General features: G+C 47.1%; 1 protein-coding gene across 1 annotated transcript; it reads left to right on the plus strand.

The window, feature by feature from the left end:
• Window positions 1-667: 667 nt before the first annotated feature.
• Window positions 668-9611, plus strand: fads6 (fatty acid desaturase 6). The gene is made up of 6 exons (XM_064315687.1): window positions 668-1032; window positions 2711-2877; window positions 3830-4010; window positions 5474-5661; window positions 6996-7175; window positions 7282-9611. The coding sequence occupies exons 1-6, from the start codon at window positions 777-779 to the stop codon at window positions 7429-7431; spliced, it is 1122 nt and encodes a 373-aa protein (XP_064171757.1). The 5' UTR covers window positions 668-776; the 3' UTR covers window positions 7432-9611.
• Window positions 9612-12343: the final 2732 nt, after the last annotated feature.

The following is a 12343-nucleotide window of genomic DNA, read 5'->3' on the forward strand; positions in this document are numbered from 1 at the left end:
CTATGGATGAAGGACATCCATTGAGTTCTTCTTTACTTCTTTGATTTTTCTTTGTTTTTTCTTACTGTCTTACCTTGTTTTTCTTCATCTTGCCCTGCCACTGAAGGATAAGTAGAGAACCCTTCCCCTCCTCCTCACTTCTGGGATTTCTGCCAAGGAGAGCGTGTGAACCCTACTCAGGGGAGGGGAGGAGAGAGGCAGGGCTGTACAGTATTCATGAGGTGCACTGCAGCAGAGAGCGAGAACAGAATAGGCTCTGTGGCTGTGTGTGCGTATAGTGTGTGTGTGTGTGTGTGCGTATAGTGTGTGTGTGTGTATCTGCAGACGTGGTCAGGGACCAGTGCTATCTGCAGGATCTTCATGCTGAGACCGGGGTGGGGCAGTGTAGTTGGTCAGGGCGAGGCGAGGTGCGTTGGTTTTGATTGGTCGGTGGGAGAGGGGAAGCTGGGAGGCTGTGTTTGGTTCAGGCCGGGCTGTGAGGGACAAGCTGAAGCCGAATGCCGATTTGAGCTCTGGCCCCTTCCTGCTGTGTGGGTGTCAGTGAAAAGGGGCCGCGGCTCTTTCCAAACACCCCCCTGCTCTCTCAGCCTTTTCTTCTCCTCCTCTCTGTCCTCTATCCCTCCATCCCTCCCCTCCCTCCCTCCCTCCCTCCCTCCCTCTTCTTTCTCCTCATCCCCCCGCCCCCTCCCTCTCTGCTCCCTCCCTCAGAGTAACCTGCAGTGAGACTGAAGTTTCTCTGCAGCGTGGCCCAAGCTCAAACTAGAGGAGCGCTTAGTATGGAGAGCATGCCAGGTGAGGGGAGAGGGGGAGAGGGGAAAGGGGGATCGGACACGGGGGACACGAAGCCCCTGCTCCAGAGAGAGGGGGACGGGAGCAGGGCAGCGGAGGGGTCGGGAAAGGAGGAGGACAGAGAGTCCCTGATGATGGAACTGACTCGGCTGGTGCAGAAGGTGGTCAGGCAGAGCAGCTGGTGGGAGAGGCGGGGGATTGACTGCGCCATCCTGGCCTCTGCGTTCCTCTCTCTGCCTGCAGGTAAAACGCCCGGCAACCCGTTCCCCTTGACCCCAGCGCGCTCTCTCAACTCTGCCTCATCCGTGTAAATGCAACCACTGTCTTTCCTTGAAGTGTCATTGTTTAACAAAAGTTCTAATAATAGTTGATTCCATTGTCACTGCACGAATTTATCAAGTCGTCTATCGTTTGGAGAAAATTGCTCAACAAGCTAGACTTAAGCAAGATGCACAACGGTTGTAATTAATAATAAATATAGCTATTGTTTAAATGGTGTAACATTTGATATCGGTTCTTACGGTATACATTCCTGCGCATGCATTCTTTTTTTAATTTGAAAGTTTTGACATCGGAAAACATACTGTGGTCAAATGTTGTCAAACCTTCGTGGCTTCGTCAGAAAAAAAACCCAAAACATTTCATATGACTTTACCGGCACCTGCGCAGGCTATGTGGTTTCAAAATGTGACAGCGAGTATTTAATGTCGCGTTTCAGAGTGGCTGAACCAAAAGTGTAGCACCGAAAGCTGATCTTCACTTGTCGTCGGCTCTCAGCTTGTCAAAGTCCGTTATTTTCCAAAAGAAATTAATCTCAGGAAAAAAACAACGGGCTATTTAAAAACATCAAAAAGTGCGTATCGAGTTCTGTCCGGTTGTCTAGGAGATCTGTCAGCCGCGGATGGGACAGTATGCTCCTGCGATGCGTTTTTCTCTCATGAAATAGTAGCCACCCGGCGTCCCACTGTACACTTCTTAGGCTGAGTTAATGTTTCAGCTCTGAAACGCACACCCCGCTGCAGCGCCTCTCGCTACTCGGTAGGTCGGATAGCCTCTTGTGGGGGCCGTGGGTTAGAGCACCAAGAGGCTCATGTTTACTGCGGCTGCTCCTCCTAGGTCATCTGATAGCGCTCATAAAAGGTAGCTGGGGGGGAATGGCTGCATGGCCGTTGAAGGGTAATTAGAGTTCAAAGGAGCCTGAGTGCCAAGTCCATTTAACAACGGTACCCCCCGAATGATAATGATGATGTTGTTGTTATTATTATTATTAGGGGTCCAAGCAGCGAAGCTGGTGGAACCCTATTGTTTTTGTTAGGATTATTATTATTCTTATTTTTCTCCGCTAAAAGTGTCTGAGGCTCAGGTCCTAGAGCAACCAAATTTGGCAGGTGGGTTCCTATGGCCCCCCACTACTCAGGCACCAAAAATCACCTATGTCGGCCAGATGGTGGCGATATAACAAAGGGTCATGCGTAAAAGGCCATAACTCCCACACCGTAAGTCAGATCAACACAAAACTTAATCGACCGATGCATGTAAATGTGCTCTACAACTTCGCCATTGGGACCACGTATGTCCGCCATATTGTTTTCCTGCCACTTGGACTTTAGGTGGGGTGCGGAAGAGCTGGAGCTCCAAATCTAAGTGTTACGACATCTAATAAACTTTTTTACGGCAAGCGACATCCATGGCGATGCAAGTAATCCAACACCGTAGGGTCTAGTTATTATTATTTGTGTTCTTATTGTTGTTAATATTAATAATTATACATTGTCATGACCATCATCATCATCATAACTTCTTCCCCCCCTTCATCACTCTGCACCCCCCCTCCATGTTTTCTTATCTTTCCTCATCACCCCATCTCCCCCATATTTTTTTCCCCAATCTCCATCTCCCTCTCTCTTCCCATCTCACATAGCCTTCCTGCTGCTGGGGTCCTCTTGTGGCCTGCTGTTTGCGCTGGGCGTGCTGGTCATGGGCACTGCCCACGCCATCATCACCATGAAGGGGACCCACCTGGCCAGCCACGGAACGCTAAGCGAGTCCCAGGCTTGGAGCGACTTCTGGGCCGTGTTCTTCATTGAGGTGAGACGAGGACCCTCGGGCAGAGGTGATGCCAAACAAATCTTCCACCTGTACTCAAGCCCCCCCACAAAAAACCCATAAGAAACCGGGGCCTTTCCAGGTGTACATGCAGGTTTTAACTTTCACCACTCGCTCGGACTCCGATAAGCACACTACAACTCTGGTTTACTAGTACGCTTAACCACAGTAAGACATTTCACACAGGGACACGATGACAGCCATTTTTAGCTGCTTCTGCATGCTCATCAATAAATGTATCTAAAATGTCAGATTGCTCAAAATGTTGCCCTTACTATATAATTAAGAGAAGGTGGAAAAATTGGCATGGAATTCAGAAACGGATGCTGGACTCCTCCCCCACCCCTACACTGCAGCAACTGCTGCACCCCCCTCTGCACAAATAACATGGTGTACAAGCACTTTCCGTCTTTCTTGGGACTATGCTTTTAGGGAAATACTGCACTTTGATCCCTCATATTTGCACTGGTTTTTGCATTGTCAGTTGCTCTGGATAAGAGTGTCTGTTAAATATGGGTAAACTTTTTTTTTTTTTTTACCACTGGATTCACGCTGGCTCGTTTTAGTTGTGTTAAATGGCATAAACCTAAGCCCTGTTATGCCAAGTGTTAACTTGGCTTCAGTTTGTCCGAATCTATTTCTATTCATTTTTCTATTTTCTGTCAATTTGGACTGTACAATTGAGTGTGCATTTCCCTACCTCCATTGCTGAAATGTATGTTTCTATCTAAGCTCAAAGTTCAAAAGATTATTCAGGTTTATGGAAAAAAAAATAGCACGGGTAATCTTCGTTGGTGTCAGACAGTTTGTCTCTGTAGCAATCGCTGGCGGCAGGTCAGGCCATTGAAACACGCGCGTCTCTCTTTCGGTGTGTGTCAGGTGCACGTGTTTGTCTGACGGGCTGTGCTGTCTGTGCTGTGTCTCTCCTCCCCAGGTGTGCGGTGCTTTCACTGCCCGGGCGGGTGTCCACGCCCACATCAAAATGCACCACGCCCACACCAACATCCTGGGCCTGGGCGACTCCAGCACCTGGCGCGCGCCCTTCCTGTCCCGCTCCGTCTACCTGTTCCTCGCCCCGCTGGCCGTGCCGATCATCACTCCCCTGGTGGCGCTGGGTACGGGCCGGAATGGGGGGGGGGGGGGTCTGGGGTTGGAGGCGGGGCTACAGGCAGGAAGGGGTCTGTGTTTGGGGGTGGGGTTTGGGTCAGTGCTGGGGACGGCCTCAGTCAGGGCGAAGCCACACATGCTCCGACAAGAAGCAACTTTGTAATCACCGCCATTCGTTTCGACGGGTGCTGAGTTTTCGCGTCCGCAAGGCATGCTGGGATGGCTGGTGATGTGAGGCAAGTGGGCTGAGCGGTCGAAAAAATGGTGAACATGGTGCGATAACCAATCAGATCAAAGATGCGACATGTGAACTGTCTTCGATTTCAAATTTTATTTCCCCATTCCACACGGTTCTGTTAGGAGGACTCGTTAATAAATTTGCTTTGCGGGGATTTTCAAAATATACGATCAATATACATTTAACAAACGCTGTTTTAAAAATAGAAAACATGCCCACAGGCAGCTGAACGTGGGAGGGGAGAGCGATGCCAGGCGAACTCGTTGGGAGAATGTGTGGCTTTACCCTCAGAGGTGGGGTCCGGGGTGGAGCTTTGGGTCGCGGTTGGTGGGGTGGGGTTGAAGCGAGGGGTGTGGCTTCAGGCCAAGGTGAAACCGTACACCATTTCAGCCAGCTGCTAGGACATATTTTACATTGTTCATTTGACACAGCCGTTAGGGGGTATGCCCTGTAAGGGGAAACTGAGGGTTTGATTCCCAGGTGAGGCTCTGAGGCATTATTTATTTGCTTAGTGCACACCCTCATGCAAAGCTTACAATTTTACATACCGCCCGTATGTACAGCTGGCTATCTACTGAAGCCAGTCAGGCCAGATACCTTGTACATGCTACAGTGGCAGCTGTCCCCCTGGGGTAGAGCTCTGAGTATTCAGAGGGGAAGTTTGCTTTAATAATGAGCTGTTTAAACTGCTGTGGACAAGAGCGAAAGCCTGGTGAAAGAGTAATGTCACATTTAGAAGAAGATCTTATGAACTAGTTCAGACCGACCAGCCGAGGGGGAGAACAGTGGTGATTATGAGTCTGCTGCGTTCTTGTGAGACAACACAAAGTATCACTGCGGCACATATCGGTGCATTTCAATCTGTACATGTCAGTTCTAAAAAAATTCATGAACCTCAGCTATCTTTACACCGACTGTCTCGTTAATCGTCAGCGCATTTGATTCTGCTCGCTGGAAGTAAACAGTGTACTGTCTGTGAGTGTGTGTGTGTGTGAAGGAGAGATAGAGAGAGAGAGAGAGAAATTTGGAAATAAGAGATACTTAGATATACAGATATAAATGACCTATGCCTACAGCAATGCCCACTCATGTCTTCACAGCACAGATACACCACTGTATATCAATGTCTCTCTCTCTCTCTTTCCCCCTCCTATCTCTCTGTCTCCCTCTCTCCCTCTCCTCTCTCCCTCTCCTCTCTCTCCCCCCCCCCCCTCTCCCTCCCTCTCGCTGTAGGTCAGTTAAAGGACTACTCCCTGGAGCAGGCGGGGCGCACCGTGTCGATGGTGTTACTGGGCCTGTACTCGCAGTACTGGCTGCTCATCAATGTCTCTGGGTTTCAGTCCCCAGCCAGTGCGCTGCTCTGCATGCTGCTGTGCAGGGCTCTGTACTCCCTGCCCTACATCCACGTCAACATCTTCCAGGTGAGCTTCACACACACGTGCCATACATATGTGCACTCGCGCACGCACTCCCACTGTGCACTCACACGCACACACGCACACATGCACACATGCACAAACACCACACGTGCATGCATGAACACACACACCATAAACCCATACACTCCTGCTGCATTCGCAAACATGCACATAGAAGCATACACACACAAAGACCACATGAGTGCACACAAATACACACACCATACACACACTCCTAGTGCACACACACTCACACACACACACACACATGCATACACTCTCTCTCTCTCTCTCACTCTCTCTCTCTCTTCCACTGACACTCGTCTGCACTGCTATTGGCTCTATGATACCCTCCACCCCCCCAAGAGATGACAAACATCTGCTGCAGTCGTTTGAACTGGAGTGCTTTCTATCTAATGTTATTCAAAGAGTGTACAGAGATGGACCCAGAGGAGGATGCACTGTCATGCAGGTGACAACTTTAATAGACTAGCTTCTGCTTGTACCCCAACCATGCTCTCCCTGGAGAAACTGCAGAATCACATATACACATGCTTTATTGACACTGTCAAACAAATGCAGGTCTGGTCATCATTCACAGTATGTATCCAACACCTGCTGCTAGCCCGTCAACCTTTTTATGCAAAGTTTATTGCCGGGGGCCAGTAGAAAACAAATATGCTGCAACCCAGGTCACATGACAGTGATCCAGCTAAAAGCCCTTATGTAAATCATAGCCCTTTAGATGTTTGATTCACAGAGAAGCTTTTGTAGTTCTCCAGGGAGATCATATCCTTCCTGGGATTTGTGGCCTCTTCTTGTTTACATTCTTCTGAGTGTTTTCCAGGTCGCATAAATTCCCCGTTATTCTCATACAGAGGAGAGCACAGTGCAGAGTATTTGCATTATGCTGATGAACAGAGCGGCGATTCATCCCCTGGTTTTTGGACTCCGTTCCGCTCCAGCTTCGGGAGGGGAGGTCGAGGGAACAAGGGAAAGGGCGGCGGGTCGCGGAAAGCAAAATGGCATGAGAAAAATGAAGCGATTCACCTTTGGCATTAACCAATCGAAAACACGCAGCCCGCTAACGCACACGGGCTCCTTAAAAACCAGAATTTTCAAAAGGTTTGGAAGGACTGCAGTCTCAGAATGAACTACAGAAGGGCAGCTGATACCCACGCCCGGGACCCGCGCTAATTCCAGCTGGTTGTGCTGGTATCGGTACGGGACCCAGGCTTGGCTAAAACTTAAAATTTGCGTGCGCTCGCGTGTTTGTGTGTCTTTGCCGTTTGTGCCTCTGCTCTCGTTTGGGTTCTGATCCGGTCCCGCCCCCACAGCACATCGGCTTGTCCATGTTCTCTCCGACCCGCCGGCCCAAACGGATCCACCAGATGACCCACGGCGTCCTGAACCTGCCCCGGAACCCAGTGCTGGACTGGACCTTCGGACACTCGCTCATCAACTGCCACGTGGAGCACCACCTCTTCCCCTTTCTGTCCGACCACATGTGTCTGAAGGTAGGCCTGTCTGTCTGCCTACTCATCTACCTTACCAGTCTTATTACTTTTCTGAAAAATACCCATCTTTCTCTCTCTCTCTCTCTCTCTCACTCCTTGTAAGCAGGTGAAGCCCATTGTCTCCAGCTATCTGAAGGAGAAGAAGTTGCCCTATCAGGAGGATAGTTACCTCTCTCGCCTCCAACTCTTTTTCCACAAGTACCAGGAGCTGATGGTGTTTGCCCCGCCCATCACAGAGCTGGTGGGGGTGCAGTAACCAGGGGTGGGGATGGGGGGGACAAGGATCCAAAGGTTGCGTGGTCCAAAATGAACATGAACATGAATTATGTCTCAAACCGAAACTGAACCAGAGATGACCACTGATGGTCTTCTACGCCACCTGTACCCCTTTCACACACAAAAACGCGTTTGACACGGGTTATTGTACATGGGCTCACCCTGCGTTTGACCCATTCAGCCCGCCCTGTGGTCACGGGTAAGTACCGCCTCCTCGCCATTCACACAACGACCCGGGTCCACAAGTTTATTTCTTTCCGTGTTCAGTTTTTTTCCTGCTGATATAGCGTGGTTGCCAGCTGGCTGAAGTATCTAATATAGTTTGCCATTACGAAGTCTTAACAGTATCAATAGCCCAATGACGTGCTCCAAATTTAGCACATGCTTTGTAAAAAGCTATGTCACAAACTGCTTTAAGTAACGCATTATTTGTCGATTAATATTCACCGTTACATTTACCTGTAACAACTGGTAACAATTGGTTCTAATATAGGCCCACATTTACATGAATATGGTTTCCTTCATTAATATAAAAGTTTCAAAACGTTATTTCTGCTTGAGGGCAGATGTAAGACTTGGAGCAGATGTAAGACATGTTTTACTGCCCTAAATTCAGGAAATTTAGGGCAGTAAAACGTGACAAGTTCAAGGGTCGGTCAGCTAACCATGCCGTGTAGATTAGCCCATGTCACCCCTTTCAAGCTGACCCATGTCAAACCCACGTAAATCCCAGGCTGTGAGCAGGGTGGCGGACCCGGGTCAGATATCGCGGGTTGGCCCTTTCACACCAACGGCAAACGCGGGTTTTACCCGTGTCATTGATTTGGTGTGAAAGGGGTATTGGTTAGTCTCTAATTTTGGAAGGGTTTTGTGATGACCACAGCACACCACGGCATAAGCTTATGAAACCGTATCAATGCATAACAGAAGCACTGCAGTGTATTTTTGAGATGCAAACCCATGCAATAAGATGTATTCAGCTTCAACCATGTAACTGACTAAGAGACCGTGTCTCAGGTAGTATGAGACTGTGTGCTGTTTATTAATTAATTGATTTCTGTGATTGAATCCGGATTTGTATCAGTCCGCAGTAACCGTGGCAACAATTCTTTTCCAGAGCAACTCAGACAAAAGATATGTTTGGAGGGGTAAAAGGCTATCACTGATATGGCCTACTGAGGGAAGAGATTCTCTGACATTCTAGAACTGTGATTGACAGCTCTAATCCTGGGGGGTTACCGCCCACTTGACTTTCCATCTTGGCCTAAATCACCTGTTTTAGAGGACTGGGACCGTTTGTCAAAACTAAGGTAGAATTTTCTCCGCTGTTTGCATATAGCAGTTACCCGTCAATATTGTTCTCATGTGGAACGGAATGAAATAGTTAAAATAAGGTTTTATGAACTTGATTATGGTTCCAAAACACGCAACAAAGAAATTTGTTTTTGCCTTGACATTTTTCGTGAACATTAAGAGCAAACTTAAACCTTTTCAAATTCATTTAAAATCAATGTAACTAGAGAATTTCACAGTAATTGCAACACCCGAATCCTGTTCAGAAGGAAGTCATCCCAGTTCTCTGAAACAAGGTACTGGTAGGAGTATTATCAGCAGCTAACGGCTGATTCCTCCCGTTCATTCATAGGGGATTCTGGGTAAGAGTTGGGGGCGAATGTCTTAGGTCACTTTTCTAGGGCCTCAGAGGTAGCACCCTCAGATCTGGTCATTGTGACATCACAATGTGATCGCCTCCTGCCTGCCCCAGTGCGGTGTAGATGTGACATCATCCCGGTGTGCGTGAAGCATGAGGAGAAAGAACAGAAAAGATTCCCAGCCGTTATTTCAGTTTGCCTAAATCTCGGTCTGGCTGGGAAAATACTGGATTCGGTTCTGAGAAAGGAGGACAGAGGAACAAGTCACGGTGGACTTTGCTTTAAGGACTCAGCGGCCCCGTTCCAAATGCTGGCCTTGAACCCTAAAGGGAGCTTGGAACGACAGTAACCCCGTGCTAGAATCTGCTCTGCGTCATTTCATCCAAACCTGAGGTTAAATTTGCCCTGGTGATAACGGCGTGCGCCAGAAGCAGCTGCAATTCCCGACATGTTGTCTCTCGTGTGAGTGCGTTCAATAAAAACATAAAATAACTCCTATCAGATAAAACTGTGCCTTGGTGTGCTTTCAAGGATGGAGTGAATGTGAACATTGGAATGGTCCATCTCTCTCTCTTTCTCTCTCTCTCTCACTCTGCCCCCACTCTCTGTCTGTCTCCCTCCCTCCCTGCATGTACTGCATGGTACTGAACCATTCTCAAGAATAGTATAACATAAAAATTATAATTAAAAAAAAAAAAAATCACAATTGGGTCTTCATGGCATCTCTGCGTGTTCCCAACAGGCCTCCAGGGGGCAGCATGTAATGATGAACGTACAGGTTCTACGTCACATTAACAAAACAGATCAGAGTTGTTGTGGAAATCAGCTGGAATAACAGTAATATTGTCTTTAGGATTAATGCACTTTGAGCAAAATTGTCATTGCAGAGTGGTATGCCGGTGCTTCAACTTAAACTTAAGTCAATTAAGACTTCAAGTTAAGTCATCCCTCAAAGTAAAAGGGTTGCAGTAATGCGTTGCATTGACATTGTCACTTTCATCTCATGATCTCTTCTGTGTGAAGAATCAAGCTTGATGCACAAATGTTCTTTCTTCCCTTATGCAATAAATTCTAAAAAAAAATAGGAATACTCATTTATCAAAATACATATTTCTTGACCACAAATGCTTGTAATTTTGAGCCTGTAATATCAGTAGCAGCAGTAACTCTGCTCTTTATGTTTAAATGCTCAGATTTTTCTTTTATAAGAATGGCATGGACGATATGATTCAGAGCAGGGCAAAGTCATGGATTAGGAAGAGAATTGTAACCAGAAGGTTGCAGGTTTGAATCCCAATTGTAGCACAGCTGAACATGGCACTTACCCTAAACAGCTTCATTTACATTCCACCTGAAGAAACATGAGAGCTATAAGGCATGATGGATGGTGTTTACAAAGCACATAATTTAACTGGGTGTCCTAGTCCCAGAGCTGTTTGTAGGATTAACAGCTAAGGAAGCTGGCTTAGATCCATTAGGTTTGACTCTCAGATGGGGAGCTGACTTTACACTCTTTGAATAGCCAGCTATATGAAATAAAAAGAGCCGGAAAACTAAACTGAAGCTCTGTACTGCAGGAACATGGGCGTCTCCAGGAAAAAGTCAATGAAAATAAAGAGCATCTGCAACTGAGATATTTCAAAGTGCTACGGGGCGTGGCTTCAGAGCCAGTCCCATCCGTTTCCCCAGAGGTGGCCCAGCTTACTGTAGAGGTTCACAGACCTTCTCATCCAACAGACCACTAACATGACCAGTACTCCTGTACTCCGACCTCAGTAAAATGACCTTTAACACTCCAACCTCAATAAAATAAATAAAACATTCTGTGGCTATTTAACACAAGTACATTGAGGCTTGTCTGAACTATGTAATATGATGTCATCGTATATTGATAGTATGTACTAATGAGAGAGGCATAGCTATTGAGAGTGATATAAATGTTTTATTACAATGATGCCAGTATTACCTAGGAGGTGTAAACCAGACAAGATTAATTTTATCTGAAAGCGTAAAAATTTAAAATATGTAAATATGATGCTAAATGGCTCTGAGGGCCGTGGTTTTGGGAGCCCTGACCTGTAAGACCAGGATGATTTCTGTCTGCTTTGGCTCGGGACAGGAAGTACAGCAGACAGCAGAGTCTGTGTATCCGTAGGAAACAGGGGCAGGGGCTTGTGGGCTGTGACCTAGTGGCTCCACTGTTGCTAATCAGAGGGAAGCACACTGATACGCCTCACTGCTGTAAAAATAACAGACTGGCGGCCCCGTCTCTGGGAACGTGCTGTTTCTCTGTCACTGACCGTGACCGTGTCTTTTGCAGGAAAACTCCCAGTTCCTGTGCGGTTCCCTGCTCGAGTGCGACGGCTTGAGTTTGTGCGAGCTGGTGTGCGCCTTCTTTTGGGCGTACTCTTTTGCCTTTGTGCGTGCTCATTCAGACGGCAGAAATAACACTGTTTGGCGACAGTTAATGTTTGTGCGTTAATGAGTTAATGTTCGTGCGCAGGGTGAATTGCATAGTTTACACCAGTGGTTCTGAAACTCGGTCCTGGGGGACCCCCTGTATATGCTGGTTTTCATTCCAACCTCAACAGCAATCCAAGAATTTTAACAAGCTGTTAATTTTTCTTAATTAGGTGCTTTTCATGTTTTGTGTAGATCAAGCCAGATTGTACTACAAAGAATGACACATCAAGCAATTGTGGTATTAAAGGAGTGGCACAGTGGTAAGAACTGGCTTACGAAAGGTCGAGGTCGATTCCGGTAAGGACACGCGTTGTCTGACAAGACTAACTGCATTGCTTCAGATTACCCAGCTGTATAAATGATCAATGTAAATGCTATGTAAAAAGTTGTGTAAGTCGCTCTGGATAAGAGCGTCTGCTAAATGCCTGAAGTAATGTAGTATATTACAGTGACATCGTTTAGAGTAAGACCGACCATAAACGCTGCACACGTGTTGTTGACGGCGTTGTTGCCCTTTTTAGTACAGTCTGGCTTGATTGATAATTCATTTATTCAGTAGGTGAGAGTATAAGCTTTCTAACCATGTATAACACGTCTAATTTTGGTTTTGGAATATCGTTTTATAGGTCAACCGAAGCTTTTCTCATGATCGCATTCACTTATGCATTCACTCTGTGTTAGCAGCATAGACCGTATAAAAGGTTAGCAGTCAAAAGACGCTGCACCTGGCGAAACGTTGTCAACGATTTTTCGTAATTTCTTGGGAAATACTATTCT

Source organism: Anguilla rostrata, chromosome 17, assembly GCF_018555375.3.
Source record: "Anguilla rostrata isolate EN2019 chromosome 17, ASM1855537v3, whole genome shotgun sequence".
NCBI lineage: Eukaryota > Metazoa > Chordata > Actinopteri > Anguilliformes > Anguillidae > Anguilla > Anguilla rostrata.

Bases quoted from the DNA above. Each gene is read 5' to 3' on its own strand.
- fads6 (XM_064315687.1), top strand. From the start codon at position 777: ATGGAGAGCATGCCAGGTGAGGGGAGAGGGGGAGAGGGGAAAGGGGGA. The intron at 1,033-2,710 runs GTAAAACGCCCG...CATCTCACATAG, and splicing joins GTTCCTCTCTCTGCCTGCAG to CCTTCCTGCTGCTGGGGTCC. The intron at 7,176-7,281 runs GTAGGCCTGTCT...CCTTGTAAGCAG, and splicing joins CCGACCACATGTGTCTGAAG to GTGAAGCCCATTGTCTCCAG.